The sequence below is a fragment of the Seriola dumerili genome, unplaced genomic scaffold, assembly GCF_002260705.1.
Source record: "Seriola dumerili isolate Sdu_G_001 unplaced genomic scaffold, Sdu_1.0 BDQW01000138.1, whole genome shotgun sequence".
Classification (NCBI taxonomy): Eukaryota; Metazoa; Chordata; class Actinopteri; order Carangiformes; family Carangidae; genus Seriola; species Seriola dumerili.
Genome location: NW_019174393.1, coordinates 11,891,149 through 11,906,444, shown reverse-complemented (window position 1 = coordinate 11,906,444; position 15,296 = coordinate 11,891,149). Strand labels below are relative to the sequence as shown.

At 40.1% G+C, this 15,296-nt stretch overlaps 2 protein-coding genes across 2 annotated transcripts; both read left to right on the top strand.

Annotated features, from left to right (window-relative positions):
- The first annotated feature begins 67 nt into the window (after window positions 1–67).
- On the top strand, window positions 68–2,290 carry cdpf1 (cysteine rich DPF motif domain containing 1). Its single transcript, XM_022749388.1, has 3 exons — window positions 68–236; window positions 489–600; window positions 1,122–2,290. Exons 1-3 carry the CDS (start codon window positions 124–126, stop codon window positions 1,248–1,250), a joined length of 354 nt encoding a protein of 117 aa, XP_022605109.1. The 5' UTR covers window positions 68–123; the 3' UTR covers window positions 1,251–2,290.
- Window positions 2,291–4,168: 1,878 nt separating this feature from the next.
- On the top strand, window positions 4,169–6,013 carry LOC111224759 (cyclin-dependent kinase inhibitor 1B-like). The gene is made up of 3 exons (XM_022749387.1): window positions 4,169–4,869; window positions 5,376–5,533; window positions 5,944–6,013. Exons 1-2 carry the CDS (start codon window positions 4,443–4,445, stop codon window positions 5,519–5,521), a joined length of 573 nt encoding a protein of 190 aa, XP_022605108.1. The 5' UTR covers window positions 4,169–4,442; the 3' UTR covers window positions 5,522–5,533; window positions 5,944–6,013.
- The last annotated feature ends 9,283 nt before the right edge of the window (window positions 6,014–15,296 follow it).

Sequence of the window (15,296 nt, the reverse complement as noted above, 5' to 3'; positions counted from 1 at the left end):
ACGGCTCTACTCCCCCACGCCATTAGGTGGCGGTAAAGCTTCATGAAACAACATGGCTGAACGGAGATAGACTCGATTTGAAAACCAGGAACAAACTTTTTTTGTGCTCTCAAGCTCTGAACGATGGAGCAAACTACTAGTGAAACCCCTCAAAAAACATTTAGTTGCCAGTTGTGTGGTTTAACTAGCCCTTATACTTACTACGGCCAGAAACCACCAAACACGAGAGCTATTGTGTAAGTGAAAATTAAGCAAAAACTGTCCTACCGCTGCGGAGCTAGCTTAGCGAAAGCTAATGTTGCTGCTACGTGACTGTATGTGATGTTATGTCTAACGTTAAATACACGGCGAAAATAGCCCTCCAGCGACTTGTAGGGTGCATTTAAACAATTTCTGCTTTGAATCTCACTCCTGTTTTTTTCTGGGAATCACGGGGAACTAAATTAAGTTAAAATTTAGCTTATGTCTGGCTGTCTGCTCTCCATCAGGCTGCTTGAGGAGTGTTTTGTGACCAAGGATCCCTTCAGTCCGGACAAGGAGAAGTTTCTTGTTTTGGGGTCTACCTGCAGCCTTTGCAACCTGTGTGTCTGTGTCGGATCGGTAAGTTGTGTTAAGATTGAAATGCTACGGTATGTTTATGCCACAGACTAAATATGTAATTAATAGCTGGATGTTGACATGCTCCTCGAGGGAGGACATCAGTTCTGATAAAACCGTGAACCCGTTACATGTAGCAGAGCGAGAGATTATTCATCGTGTGTGAGTGTGTGCCTTTTAAGATACAGTATGTAAGAAAGAAACCATCGACATCAGCTATAATTGCATGTTAACTGTCTTTGAATATAAAGCGTGTTGCTGCTGTAGTTTTCCACTTGACATGAGTTGACCTTGTAGATCACTGTTGAAAAACATGTCTGTGCTTTTGATGTTTTCCTCTGATGTGGCATATGTATGTGCTGAGTGAACTTTGAGACTGATGCCCTTGAAATCAATTAATCTAGTTTAACAAATAAATATGAAATTAAAACATCTTCCTACGTTAGAATAAGTGTGACTAGTCATATCTGGTGCTTATGTGAACTTCCAGCATTGATGGTGAACTATGCTCTCTCTTCTCTCAGGACTGCAGTCTTTTCTACACCAAGAGGTTCTGCATGCAGTGTGTGAACAAGCACTTGCACCAGTTCCCCCATCAGATTCAGTCTGAACTGGCCAAGAAGAAGCAGAGCTCCAAGGCTGCTGTCTCATGACATTGGGCAAGATGTCCATAACCTGCTCAGGTGCCTAGGAAAAATATCTGAATAGCTGTTTTCATTAATTGTTTTTATCAGCGCTTTTGATTAAATCCATACTAAGCCAAACTATAAATACACAGTGCCGAATAAAAAAACATCCTCTACTTAATTGGCATCGCTCTAGGTTATGATAATTTTGGTGGGAAAATTAACACACATCCATTAGAAAAATTCTTGTTTATGCTTGTGGCCAGTACATTAGCCCGCTGCATTAGCTAACCAGGTTTTATTTGTTTAATGTAGGGTTTTATAGAAGCGAACAGCAGGTGTGACTAGTGTTGCCAGACCCCTGTTGCATTGTGTCTGCAGGCTCAGAATTAAAAACGATTCCCAGTTTAAAACCTCATTGTCATGTACTGCATGTGGATAGTTGCCCTGAAGTTCATCTAAATTTTCTGTTGCTGTCCAACTATTTAGAGGTATGACAACCTTTTTAAAAAAATGTGCACATTGCAACAAAAAAGATTTGTCAAATACAGATGAACAGTATTAGAATTAGTGCTATAATATATTCAGTTATTTCCACAAGGGTCAGTTCAGCTCAGTTCAGCAACTATTCCAGGCTTCAACAATATTACAAGTATGAATGTATGGCTCAAAAGAGAAATATGGAAGTAATAGTATTTCCAAAGACCAGTTGCTAGGCAGACCAGATTCATGTTTCCATTGCTGTTGAAATGGAAAGAAATTAATACACTTCTTACAGTTTTTCTTTACACTTGATGAATTATGCCTGTCGCGCAATTTTTTTAATGCTCCTTTTTATGAGAGAACTCATTTTTATTACTTTTCAGCGACATATGGTATTAGTAACATTTATTACACATCCTCTCTAACGATAGACATATGTGTGTTGACAGTGACACATCCTTTGCAAGAGTGCATTACTGCTGTCCCTTTGATTCCTTTGTTCATGGTCAAAGGGTGAACTGTTGACTTCTGTGGAGTCAAAAAATATTTTTCTATGTTATCTAAAAACCATTAAAAAAAAACAAAGTGGCTTTTCTCTGTTGTTTTGTGAGTGTTTAATCGTGGATCATAATTAATGTGTAACTAACGTGTGTAACTAATGTTCATTTTACTATCAGAATCTGCCACAGTCGTATCATCCCACTGGGTGACATTTAGTGGTAAGAAACTCTTACTCCCATTTTGTCATTTTAAAAATACACACTTGATGTCAAACCTAGCTTCCCAACTAATAATGATCAAAATGACACTGTAGGGACATGCTAATAAAACATCAGTGGTGTTTTGGGCATTGGTTCCTGGTGGAGAAATCACAACCTTGGCTCAGCAAAACAAACAAAACAAAGAAACTTGAGGAGAGTCATCTCAAGGTTTCACATCTATTGTGATGGATTCTCTAACTCATACTTTTTTTTTTTTCCTCTGAAGCTAGGAGAACGAGCCTTAATATTTCCAACTGTGAAGGAAAAAAACACAAGCATTAGCATTAACCAAAGCATTGGTTATGCATGTGTGACCTTAACAAAATGTTCTCTTGCCTTGTTTCTCACTCGCCCGTCTAATCAGTTCGATCAAAATCTGTTTTCAGCTGAGGGATCACTCTGCACAACACTGCACAGTTTGCAGCAGCATAAACACATTATGGATTAAGTGTGATCCCGGCGATAACATCAATATAACAGATGGCCTCACTGTATTTATCACGAGATGCTTGAGTCTTTTCGAGGGTTAACTGAAACAGCATGGCCTTAAACACAGGCCCAGTGAGTTTTACTGGCAAATAGTGCAGAGGAATGTAGAGTGACACTCTGTAGAGGTTTAGTTGGGACATCATGAACTTCTGGGTATGTGTAGTGCTAACTGTTGCAGATGTTTTCACTCAGTTACTACAGGATTCCTATGCAGCTCTGAGATGTACAGAAAATAAATTTGCTAACTGCACAGTCTTGACATGAGCGCCAATTAAATTCTTAAGTGAGGAAATTTTTTAAGATGCAAACTGAGAGCCCACTGAGGGAAATGGCTTGAATTTGAAAGTTTTTTTTTTTTTTTTTTAAAGCTGCACCACTTTCTGTTTGCTTGGTATTTAAATTCTAAGCACACGCAACCAATTACAACCAGTGAAGCACGCAAACCACCCCTGTGGCAACAGTGGCAGAGCCTGAGAGCGATAGGCACCTAGCCAACGATGACAGAGGACTTTCTGCTCGAGAGCTGATGTCATAGGATGCAATGAGGCAGCTTTGTGGCTTTTTTTTTTTTTCTTTTGAGTTGTTTTCCTGCATGAAACCTCACGCTAGTGTCTCACTGACCTTCACTAACCTTGAAGTTGTAAGTGAGTAGATTTACAGTGATTGAATCAAGTGTGCCTAAGCTGTTTATGTGAATCAGATGAATCTGTCAGCACACATACATACTATCATCACATCTTGATGATTGGTTTATGTGATAGTATTAGCAACCTGAAGTCTCCTGCAGTGACATCAATCTTTTATAAATGTTGTTTTCTTGTCAGGTTTTACACTTCAGACAATTATCTGATTTTTTTTTTAATCCACAGCATTTTACAGTGCATGAGCACACATGCAAATAAGATCAAATGAAATCTGTGACCTTTAAGCTTCATGTCTGACCTGATAAATCAGGTGTTAATGGGAAGATAAAACACGATCATTCACGCCATTATATCTAATGCCTACCTCCCATTTGCTCTTTCTTATGTATCTAACTAATCAAACAGAATAATTAGGCTATATTCATGCACAGAGTTAATCCAATCCAGCTCTGTGTTGTTGTTGCCCCTGTTCGACTTTAAGAGATCTATGGGCGGTCCTTAGTCGGCAGACCAATGAATTGCCTTCTCTGTTTAAATAGTCCTTGATGTCAACTTTTCTTCTTCACTCATAGCTCCCTCTAACGCCATGTTGGCTGTCATGACTTGACTTGTTGTTTTCATCAGTCTTACTACGGACTTGACAGGAGTGGCTCTCTTAAACCCCCCTGCGCCTTTGGAGACGCTTTATTCCGTTTTTGCGCGTACGCGTTTTGGATGATACGCGCGGAGTATGCATGCATCATTCCCGTGACTGTGCATTTGAAAGGAATACTACTTGGAAATAGCAGTTTTTCAGACGCTTTTGGTTGTTGTTTTTGTGTTTTTTTTTTTACCCTTGTCATATGTGCAACAAAATGTCAGATGTTCGCCTTTCTAATGCGAGCCCGACATTGGAGAGGGGGGTGGATGCGCGGCAGCAAGACAACCTCAGACCTCGGGTTAGCAGAAATCTTTTCGGCCGACCTAACCCAGAGGAGATACAGAGGAATTTGGATGCTGTAGTGCAGGAAGAAGTGCAGGCTTTTAGGGAGAGGTACAATTTCGACCCGGAGACCGACAGACCGCTGAGTCCGCGTAACTATGAGTGGCAGGAGGACAGCGACCCACCGGAGTTTTATCTCAGACCGCCTCACGGGAGCCAGCGGCCCCAGCGAGATGTGGACTTGTCCGGCGATAACCAGCAGCAGGACGCCGAGGAGAGGAGTGAACGGCGGTCGACTCGCCAACCAGACAGACACGGTTCAAAGAAAAGACGTCGAGGAGCTTTAGGTGATTTACCTTGACTTATTCAAGCTGTCACGCATTTTTAGTTTCCCCTGTGCTGTGCGTCTCTGTAGAGCCGCTGTGCCGCAATGCAGAGGCGCCAAGCTCACAGGCTCCGATCGGTTCGATCACCGCGTCTCTACAAACACACACAAGCGTGCTGGAGCAAATCACCGAGGGGGTGGGTGGGGGGGTGAAGGAGCAAACAGAACATTTCTGCCCAAATGTTAAAAAGTTATCTGAACTCTAGTTGTTACTAAAGGTATTAGTGCAGTGCACATTTACTCCAGAGATCAAATGCGCTTATTACACTGTAGTTTGCACACATTTCCTTCTCAGTCCTCGGGCCACTCGGTACAAGAGGCTAAAATTTCTTCACGGTTTGGCAGCAGCAGTCTGCCGTGTCTGTCAGGTGCTTTTTTAAAGGGGACGTGCAGCTCGACACGCCAACACCCTCACAACTTTTCTGCATGCTTACTTTATTTTTTATTTTTTATATATTTTTTTGTCAGGTCCCTGCTCCGGCGAGTGTCAAAGTAAAAGGTTGCATTCCGACGAAGATGATGATGAAGACCAGTCGAACGGTACAGGAAGTCAGGCGGTTAAAGCCGCGGAGGAGAGACCCAGCAGGCCGGAGAGCAGCGCGGAGGTCCAGTGAAAAAAGTGCCAGGTTAGAAACCATTATCTCACTGTGCCTCTGATGTCAACTGATGTGAATGGATAATAACACACAGCTCTTCAGTGTGCCAATCACTAATTATCGGCTTTTATTTCGGATGCCAGTGGAGTTGTGTTTACTTGTTTAGCATCAGCATCAACCCAAAACCGTTGTAAACACTTCTGTCCTGCACAACTCTTAACACGTCATCACCTCTTCAAACATACATCATATTGTTTTGTTTTCCACAACCTTTCACACTATGACTGTTCACCCTCTGTGTGTGTGTGTGCGTGCGTGTGCGTGCGTGCGGATGCGCGTGTGCGTGTGTGCGTGTTTGTCTGCACGGGGGATATCAAACATGAGCAACTGCTTTTTCAATTGCACCATTCAACAGCCCGTTTCCTCTTTATGTCCCACAGAGCGGGGAGACCTGTTGCTGGTGGAATACTGTAGCCTTTTCTCATCATCTGACAGACGCGGGAGAAAATTAAAAAAAAAAAAAAAAAAAAAGAAAGAAAGAAAGAAAGAAAAAAATCAGCCTTTTCCTAAAGAGGGGGAGGAGGAGAGGCTGCACAAGCACTGAATATGTACACTATCAAGTTTTGGCACTCGTTTTAATTAAATTGCCTCAGAAGCAGCAGACAATGTAGCAGTGTGCAAATGGATTTTTGCTCATCTTTTTTTATCTACTACCTATGTTTCAGATGTAGCACATAAAAAAGCATGATATGCTTTTCATACCTTTTGTTAAATGTATTTGAATAAGTGTGTGAATTTGACTCGGGAAGTTGCAGTGCAATTTCCAACAGAGAAATATTATTTTGTTAAAAATGGTCATGTTGTATCATTATTCAGGTAATTGATGTAAGTTACAAATGCAGATTTCAAAAGTCAGGGTTATGTGGAAACAAAATGTCTTCACTTTTTCTATGGCTTTATTTGTCCCAGTGTTATATATCTTGTGTTTGAAGGCCCAGATGGCCACACTGTAAGTTGAGGGTCCATCTAACTGGGAACAGCCATGATAGATCAAGTTTACATGCAAATAATAATTCCTTATTTCCCCTTTTTTTTAATGTCATTATTCTATTTTTTTTTTCTGGGTTTTTGCCAAAGTTTGTGCCTTTTTTTTCTGTGTTTGAGGGGTGGGGTGGGAGGGTGGCTAAACTGCTGAGCAATATCCAACCAAATTTTAACAGTATTTGCTAATAATCCTAAGAATTAGCTTTTATTTTTAAATTAGGTGAAATAATTTTTTAGTGGCTTGTAGGTCACATATCCCACCCCTTGTAATAAATTTTGTAGTCCAGGTTAACATAAGTAAAATATGTTAAAATCACAGGGCTACTTATTATGCAAATATGTGAATCAAAGATTTGTCTTTGTGGTGTGGAATTCATGTGGAACATGTAATTGCACTATTGTTAATTTCTCATTTTTGTGAAGGCAGAAAACAAAGTTACACTGCCTTATCTGGTGTCAAACTTTGAAGTGTACCTGTGTGCCTTTTTTTATTTTCTATTTTTTTGTTTTGAAAAACACTGAAAAAATTATACTAACTTATTTATGTTGAGCTTTTTTTGTGGGTGTATGTATAGCTTCCCAAAGCAACATTTTTGTGCATTTTTGTAAATATATATTTTCATTATTGTTTTTATGATAAATAAACTGTTGCAAAACTGAGCCTAATAATCGATTTTATACCCTGCGTATTTTGTATTTTGTCTTTTCTGCGGTCGGCATTAGGATTGATTAAAAAGTATCGCTGGTGTAATAAATGCATGTGCTCACTATTTTGATTGCACAGCACACAACCACTCCACCCTTAACAAATACACATACACTCGCATTTTAAGTTTAAACTGATCCGCCCATGTAAACTGGCAGGCTGGTCATAGTGATTACAGTCTTAAACAAAGACCTGATGGAGATAGAGCCATGTTATTAAATAGATTTAGTTTGTCCTTCAGTTAAGTGAATGACACAGTAGTGATAGGATCAGTAACTATACCATCATTGATCAACAGTGTAACCACTATTAAATCACTTCATGAAGAGCCTTCATGCTTTACAATAAGGCTTTAATGACCTTATAATATCTATATTTTTCACAGTCATAATTCAGCTGTGATCTTATTTCTGTATGAACTTGACAACCAAAGCATTTCTGTAATATTCCCATAATCTGCAAATAGGAACTCTCTCTGTTATGGAGTTCCTAATGCACCAACAATATTTGGTGTAATAAAAATATACATGTGCTGTGGAGCTAAAATCCAGTGTAAATCTCGAGTGCAGCCACAGCACCAGAGTGCAGGCTGTGACTGTGCTGGATCGTCTCAGCCCAGCTCTGTCTCTAAAGTTGAAAACAACAAGGGTATGTCCTGAGGAAAAGAGGGAAAAAAAGTTTTTCGTGATTGGCTTTCCCTGGCTCCAATCACAGCAGAGAGAAGAAAAGCAGACCACTTATGAGCCAGCCAGTCAGAGGGCTGTGGGAGGGAGCCCAGGACAGTACAGGCTGTTCTTTTCATAAAACACACACCACCCAATTAGTTTCATTGGCTGACTCTTTCCTGTTGATACCAGCTTGTAGGAGTCAAATACAGAGTGAGAGAGAGAGAGAGAGAGAGAGAGAGAGTGAGCTATTCCTATAATATCTCGTACTGGCTGTGAGTGTCTGCAGTAATTACTAGTGAGCTCATGGCCTTTTAAAAAAAACTTTTCGAGACAATCGTGACACTTTTAAAAATAAAAAAAAATTTTTTTTTTGACAATATACATTTCTTACTTTTGACCTCAAGACATGACAAATGCCAGAATCGCATTTAAATGGATCAACATCAACATAATGCTTCCTCAGGATGCAGCATTGCATCATTGTAAGTTGAGGAGGTTTGTGTCTGTTTGCTTGACAGATATCTCAAAAACCTGGTCCCTCATCTTGTTTTGTGTACTTCACACATTTCATTCCAATTTGGCGGAAAAAAATCATTTGTTTTTCATGTTGATCTGGATATGACAGCACCACCATGTGGTATTTTACAAAGCATCTGGCATTTGGATATGGGTATTTGGATAACTGATCTAAAAAAGGAGTTAAAAAAGTATTAGCCTAGTTTATCAAGGAAATCTTGGTTCAAGAAGAATCTATCAGTATAAGCTGTGCACATTTCCACCAAAAGATATTTTCTTATTTTTCACCATTAATCCGGCCTCCTACTAATGTTTTACATGATTAAAAATGCAATTACAACCAAACTTGGATAATTCATGCCAATATCAGCTGTTAACTGTTTTTACACTTTTACCCTTCAGGTGCGACAACAGTAATATTATATTGTTATAAGTCTGGGTGTTATTGTCAACATTTTTGTTGACACAGACCAGAGGTGGGAATAAGTCATATATGTGCAAGTCACAAGCAAGTCTCACATGTAGCTTTATTTTAGCATAAACTAATATTTGCACTTGGAGTGTACAAAGGTATGTCTACATGTACGCCGATGACACTGTAGTGTATCCTCATGATGGTCCTTAAAAAACATATTGCTGCTAATCTCATAAATACCAGGCTGAATCCCTGTTGTCTGCAACTAAATATTATTCAATAAACAGCTCTACTGCAGAACCCATCCATCCATTAGTTGTAAGGGGTTGTGTGGGGGCTGGAGCCTGTATATCCCAGCTATAGCTGCAGAACCTGAAGGTTTAAAATCACAACAAAGGTCACTGGTTGTAACTGAACCTAATTATCTTTTAATTCTTATCAGCTCCAGTCGGTCTGTCATGGTCACTGTGAAAAAAGTCTAAATTGAATCAAATCCCTTGTAGACAGTTTCAGATGCATAATAGGCTACGTGTCAGATGAGGTGACCTTAGATGCACAGTAACCATTTCTCACAGGATTTATTGTTCAACACGCTGTGGCAGGGGAAAACACACTACTTGAATCTGTGCAGGGAAAATTTGATTTTACACACAACTGTATCTCTTATGTAAAAAATTATGCAGAATTTATATGTACTTAGAGTTGTAAATTCTACATATAATTGCTTTATGCAACTTTGCCATAATTCACATGCTTGTGTCCGGTGTCATGAACTGTATTTTTTGCCTTTGTTTCTACTTAAAATGCAACTTTACTTAAAACGGATGAAAACCAACCTTTTGGCTACCTCTACATGTGCAATATGCATACTGACAGTGTAAATCAAATGAACACAAAGGGTACATGGAGAGCCTCCAAGTACATTCAGTCAGGAATCATACATAGAATATGGCAGGTAGACTCCATTAAATGGACAAATAATGACCCTCTCTTCTCTGGTTAAATCAAGTCTTTGTCTTAAGGAAAAAATCTTTTACGTTTAACTGGCTCATGACATTTAGCTGATGTTTGTTAGAAGCGACAGTGATTTCCGGTCAGTGAAATACCAATTTCCTCTTCATTTTCTCAGGTTTCCAGCTCCAGTATAAATGAAAATAACATATGAAGCAGATGCCGTTTCAAAAAAGCAAAATCAGCTAAGTGCTCAAAATGATCTCTACTGTATAGAGGGGCAATTTCACTAGCATTAGTGGAAACGTACATTTGTGACCATTTATTTTTCTGAATCCTTCACCACAGCAAAACACAACACAATGACGAAGTTTAGCTTCTCAGATAAGGATGTGGCTTTGCTGCATCTACCAGGGCCCAGAACCTTCAGGAGGTTGCAATTACACGTTGTTTGCTTTGTGTGTATGTAAAGCAAACGACCTGCTGGTCCCACCTGACTCAGAGCAGAATGGCAGTCAACAGAATCGGAGCGCGGCAGACATTTTTTTGAGGTTGATGGTCTGTAGAAAGCATGGCAGAGGAGATGAAGACATGCTGTGTATTCCCTGCAAGTAGAAAAACAAATCACAACTTGAATTTAAGACTCACTATCTGTCAAATATAACAGTTGTGAGCCTGTATTAACCCGTAATCTAGGATTTAGGATATCTATTAAAAGCCACGCACAGCCATTGTTCACAGGTGTTTTCACTCATTAGTTCAGCTCCAACCTGAGCAGAGGTCTAATTAGCTACAACTCAAATCACCTGTGTGGAAGTGCAGAGTCTTTAAAAAGGGTCATGATCTGCATTGTTCAGTGCTGTCAGCCCTTTGCAAGCAAGCTGCAATACCTCTTGGTGCCTAGCTTTTTGTTACTATACATGATGGTCAAGCAAAAAAGTTTGACAATTTAGTGGGTTTTTGTTTTTCAAAATAAGGTTGTAACTGATTTAAAATGCGGCTCTTGATTTAGAGAGGGTTAAACACTCCCGAAGGGGCGGTCAGTGTGAGGGAATGAGGTAAACCTTCGACCTCAAGGTGGTGCAGGAAGAGAGGTAATAGATGATGCAGATATGACATCACCACTTCAATGGATTTCAGAGAGCGGTGCCAGGCATGACCTCAAAACCGCGGCCCATACAGAGTGTGGGTGTCTCTGTGTATGTTTGTCTTACCCCAGACTGACCCTGTTCATCGTTGTACTGAGAAAAACATGCACATGCACACATAAGCCGTGAGCTCATGCTGACTTTTAGCACTCTCTACTATATGTTTCAAGACGTATGAAGAGTTTAACCCGTCCCTGTGCGCACCAGTTCTCTGTGAGCCGTCCTGAGTTTCCTTCCAAGTCAGGAAAGCACTTCCATATTCCCAGCGTTAAATTAGCAGGCCCCTAATTGCTGCTGCAGATAACGAGAGGAGAAATGGGTCATAAAAGTCTGACATCTTGGAGCTGACGCTATGAATAGATATTCAGCAGAGGACCTACAAAGTATGAGCTCATAACTTGGCAAACTCTGCTGGGGAGAAAAGGAGTGTTTCTTTTTTTTTTTTTTTTTAAATGTCTTGTTTTATTCTGGAAATACAACTTCCCCATCTGTTTCGTGTTGTTATTAATTTGTCTGATTTTTCTTTCTTTTTTTTTTTTTTTTTTTACTTTTAATTTTTACAAGGGCAGGGCTGCTTTATTTTTCCGCTTCACTCTGCCTCATGGTCATGTGCTCTTGGCAGCGGTGAGAGTGGGAGAGATGAAGTGGAGAGACTTAGGAGGGAAGAAAGAAAAGAAGGAAGGAAGGAAGGAAAGAAAATGGACTGCAGCAGAGAAGGAGAGGGTTAAAGAGAGAGAAGAGAGGACAGGCTCCTTGGCTGTGTCTCGCTGCAGCCTGGCCAAATCACGTCCAGTGCAGGATGTAAACAAACTAATCTGCCAATGTGAAGTTTTTACACATTTTGGTTTTGCTCTGGGCTGTGTGACTCATGCAGCCTGGCTGTGTGACCTCAGATGCTGGCTGGCCTGCTGCTACAGTGCTGGAGTGTTTAGTTTGCCTTGCAGCAGGGGTCACCAAGACAGTGCAGGCCTGCTGTGTTCTCTGCTAATGCATTCAAATGCATTTCAATAGAGAGGACAGAAAAAACACTGAGTACTGTGAGTTTTCTGTGCAAACAGGCAGGGTTTAAAATTTAATATTATCCACCTTCACGGACAGGCTCCTTCAAGTTGAAATCCTTAAGGTTTCAGGTTGGTTCGTAGTTGCCAGTGGTAATAGGGAGTGTAATACTACAGCACACTGTTTTATCAGAAACAGAGGAGCAAGTGTCGCATCTATTTACAGCTCCGCCAAACAAACTCATGTTGTTTTTTGTAGAGGCATTTTTTAATGAACAGTCATGGTTAGCACTTACCTCATTATGTTTCCGATGAGTACTTCAAAATAAAAGCTACCCTGTGTTTCACTGGTTGAATGTTTTTTAATGTGAAGCAGCAGCAGTAGGAAATGTTTGGGTTGGATTGGCAGTTAATACAGCTCTGACACACAGTAAAGACAGTCAACAGTAAGGCTGATATCAATGACATACAATCACAGACAGTAATGCTGGAGGGCAATTTAAAATCAGCTTGGGTATGGAGTCCATCACTAATAATGAAAAACTATATACAGAGGTGGTTGCAGAATCTAAATACAGTGAATGGCAATTGCTGAAAAAAATAAATAAAATGGTTTGATTTGATGAAAATCTTGAGGATTATAACTTTGATTGCTGTATTTTAAATATAGTATAAAATAAATGTACAGTATATTTTAATTTTTTTTCCAGAATAAACACATTGTATTCATGCAATGGAAATATTCTCTTGCGTTTTTAAGACCAACACACACACATGAACACCATCCTAGACCCTCTTCCATTCTTTGCAGGTCACATGTCTTTGATTTCTTTCATCTGGCCCCAAGGGTTCGATGACGTGTGTCTTGAGAGAAGGAAGGAAGAACAACCCGGCTGAAATAAGGCAATAATCAACTGCTGAGGTGACTCGTGCTCTAGCTAATAACCTGGGGCCATGTCTTTTCCACGTATACATCAGTTAAGGCAGCTGAGGGAGGGCACGTGAGCCATAGCCAGCCACAATGTTACTCTTAGGAGTATGTGTCAAACCCAGACATTACATGTGTGTCTGCGCGCTGGGGTGTGTGTACAAACACTTCATGAAATAATGCAGATTAGCGTATATGAGCATGTATTTTGTGAGAAGTTTGGTTTTCTGACCTCCATAATGGCTGCTCATGCTTTGACTTTGGTGAGAAATAGCTGGATCAGCTATCTTTTTGTCTGTGATACTGTATTAATGACGTATTTGAAAGGCTGTTCCACGCTGCCAAGATGAATCTGTGGTTGTATCTGTCGGTGCATCACATCAAAGTGTTTGCAACTTGTGAAAAAGTCTGAAAGGAGAACTGACCGTAGATGATCTGTGAACAGTTGACCCCTGAGCTGGGATTTTCTGGCAGTGAGTAATGTTTGACCTGAGGACAGACGTGTGGCTGCAGGAAGTATCAGCACTCACAGGTTCAGGGTGAGGGCAACCAAACTCCACTAATGTGTGATTGGGTGAGTTTGGGTCATGACCCTCTGAGAGGGCAAATGTTAAAGGCTAAATCCCTACATGAAGGCAGCAGGGAAATTATTCTCTTCTACGGAGAGGGCAAGATTAACTTTAAAGTCATGATTACTTGATGTTACTGCCAAACATTTTTAGCAAAACATACCAGAAGTTTTTACTTGGTTATACCTTTCTTCCAGCCAATTGTTTCCATTCACCTCACTGAAGTATGAAAATCATACTAATGGGACCTGAAAGTCTCATGAGATAGGAAACCACCACAGTGCATATTCATATACACTGTTGCTCATAAAGTTGGAATAAAATATTTTTTACCTCTTTCCATTTCCATTTCACCTGGGTAATTGGGACACATAATGTAATCATTGCACCTGGTCAAAAGTGATTACTGATGCATTTAAATAGGAATAAACAGAGGAATGTGTCTGAAAACAAAATGATTCCAACTTTATGGGCAACAGTGTATTATTTTCAAATCAAGCTTTCATTATTGTCACTTGATTATGCAGTTTCTAGAAAGGACTAGTTTGAAACCTCTCCATGATTGTTAAAGGAGCTATGTTATGGTATGTTTTGCTATTGCTACGTAGCCAACATTAGCATTAACAGCTGTTTAATTGCTAGTCTAGAAGAAAAATTGTGAGTTCAACATCAAACTTCATCACTTTACTCACCAAAAGCTGTCTCCAGTGTTTCAAAGTTTTGCTTCTACTTCTATCACTTCTTTTCTTGTACTGAAGTTAGCATGCTAGCCAACTAGCTCCAGCCTGGTTGGGCTGTCTGTTCACTTTCCGATACTGAGTCACTGTTGAGTCCAGTCTTCCCTGATGAAGCAACACTGCTCAGAGCATGTTATATATATACAACAATGGCTGATGCTCTTGGCAAAACTGGTAAGAAAACATTGGCTATGTAGTAATAGCAAAACTTACAACTAGCTCCTTTTTAAACATCGGTTAGTTCTAGAGAACTACCATCAAAGTGTTTAATAATGAAAAATGTACTGTACTTCACTTGTTATGTGGTTCATTTGTCCAAAGTAATTTTCTGTGACCATAGACCCAGAGTTAAACCTCCCATGATGAACTTCCTCTGATTGCATACATATTCAAACTCCTTAGCTAGACCGAGAGTTGCTGTGGCTCACCAGGGTGACACTATCTATACATCATCTCATTCTCCTCTTTCCCCTTCCACGTTTTTCCATCTTTGTTTTTTCATCTTGTCCCTATATATAAGCATAAACAGGTAAGAAAGGATACTGTAGGTGAAAGGCCACAGGTTCGCAGTGGGTGATGAATCTGAATCTGCTGGCAAGCATGTTGCTTACTTCAGAGAATTGACCTCCTCCAGGGTAGACCAACGTGTGTGTGTGTGTGTGCGTGCGTGTAAAAATGTATGACCCGAGGCTGAGTGACAAATCTACTGAAGCCCTCATGGGTGAAAGCCATGAACTCTTAGCAACAGCTGGAAATGGATAAAACTGTATTTCTTCTTTCTGGGGATGATTGAGATATTTCAGTCTATACCCACCAGATTTCTTTTGAAGCATATATCCTTAAAACACCTCATGTCAGATTGTTTCCCAGAATGCCTATCACCACCGCAACACAATCGGTATGTGCTTGTTGTATCGAGTTGACGATTTCTACATGTAGGTGGAAGGAGAAACGGTAAGCGATAACATAATAACAGCAGAAGAGCAAGTTTTTTAGGTTCGCTTCCAAGCTTGTGAGAAAGTATGATTGAGTTTTTTGCGCATCATGGTGTCTTCAGATAAGCTATTGCTCTGCTGTTCTCAGGAAATTGCAGAAAAACCCTGAGGTTTAGAG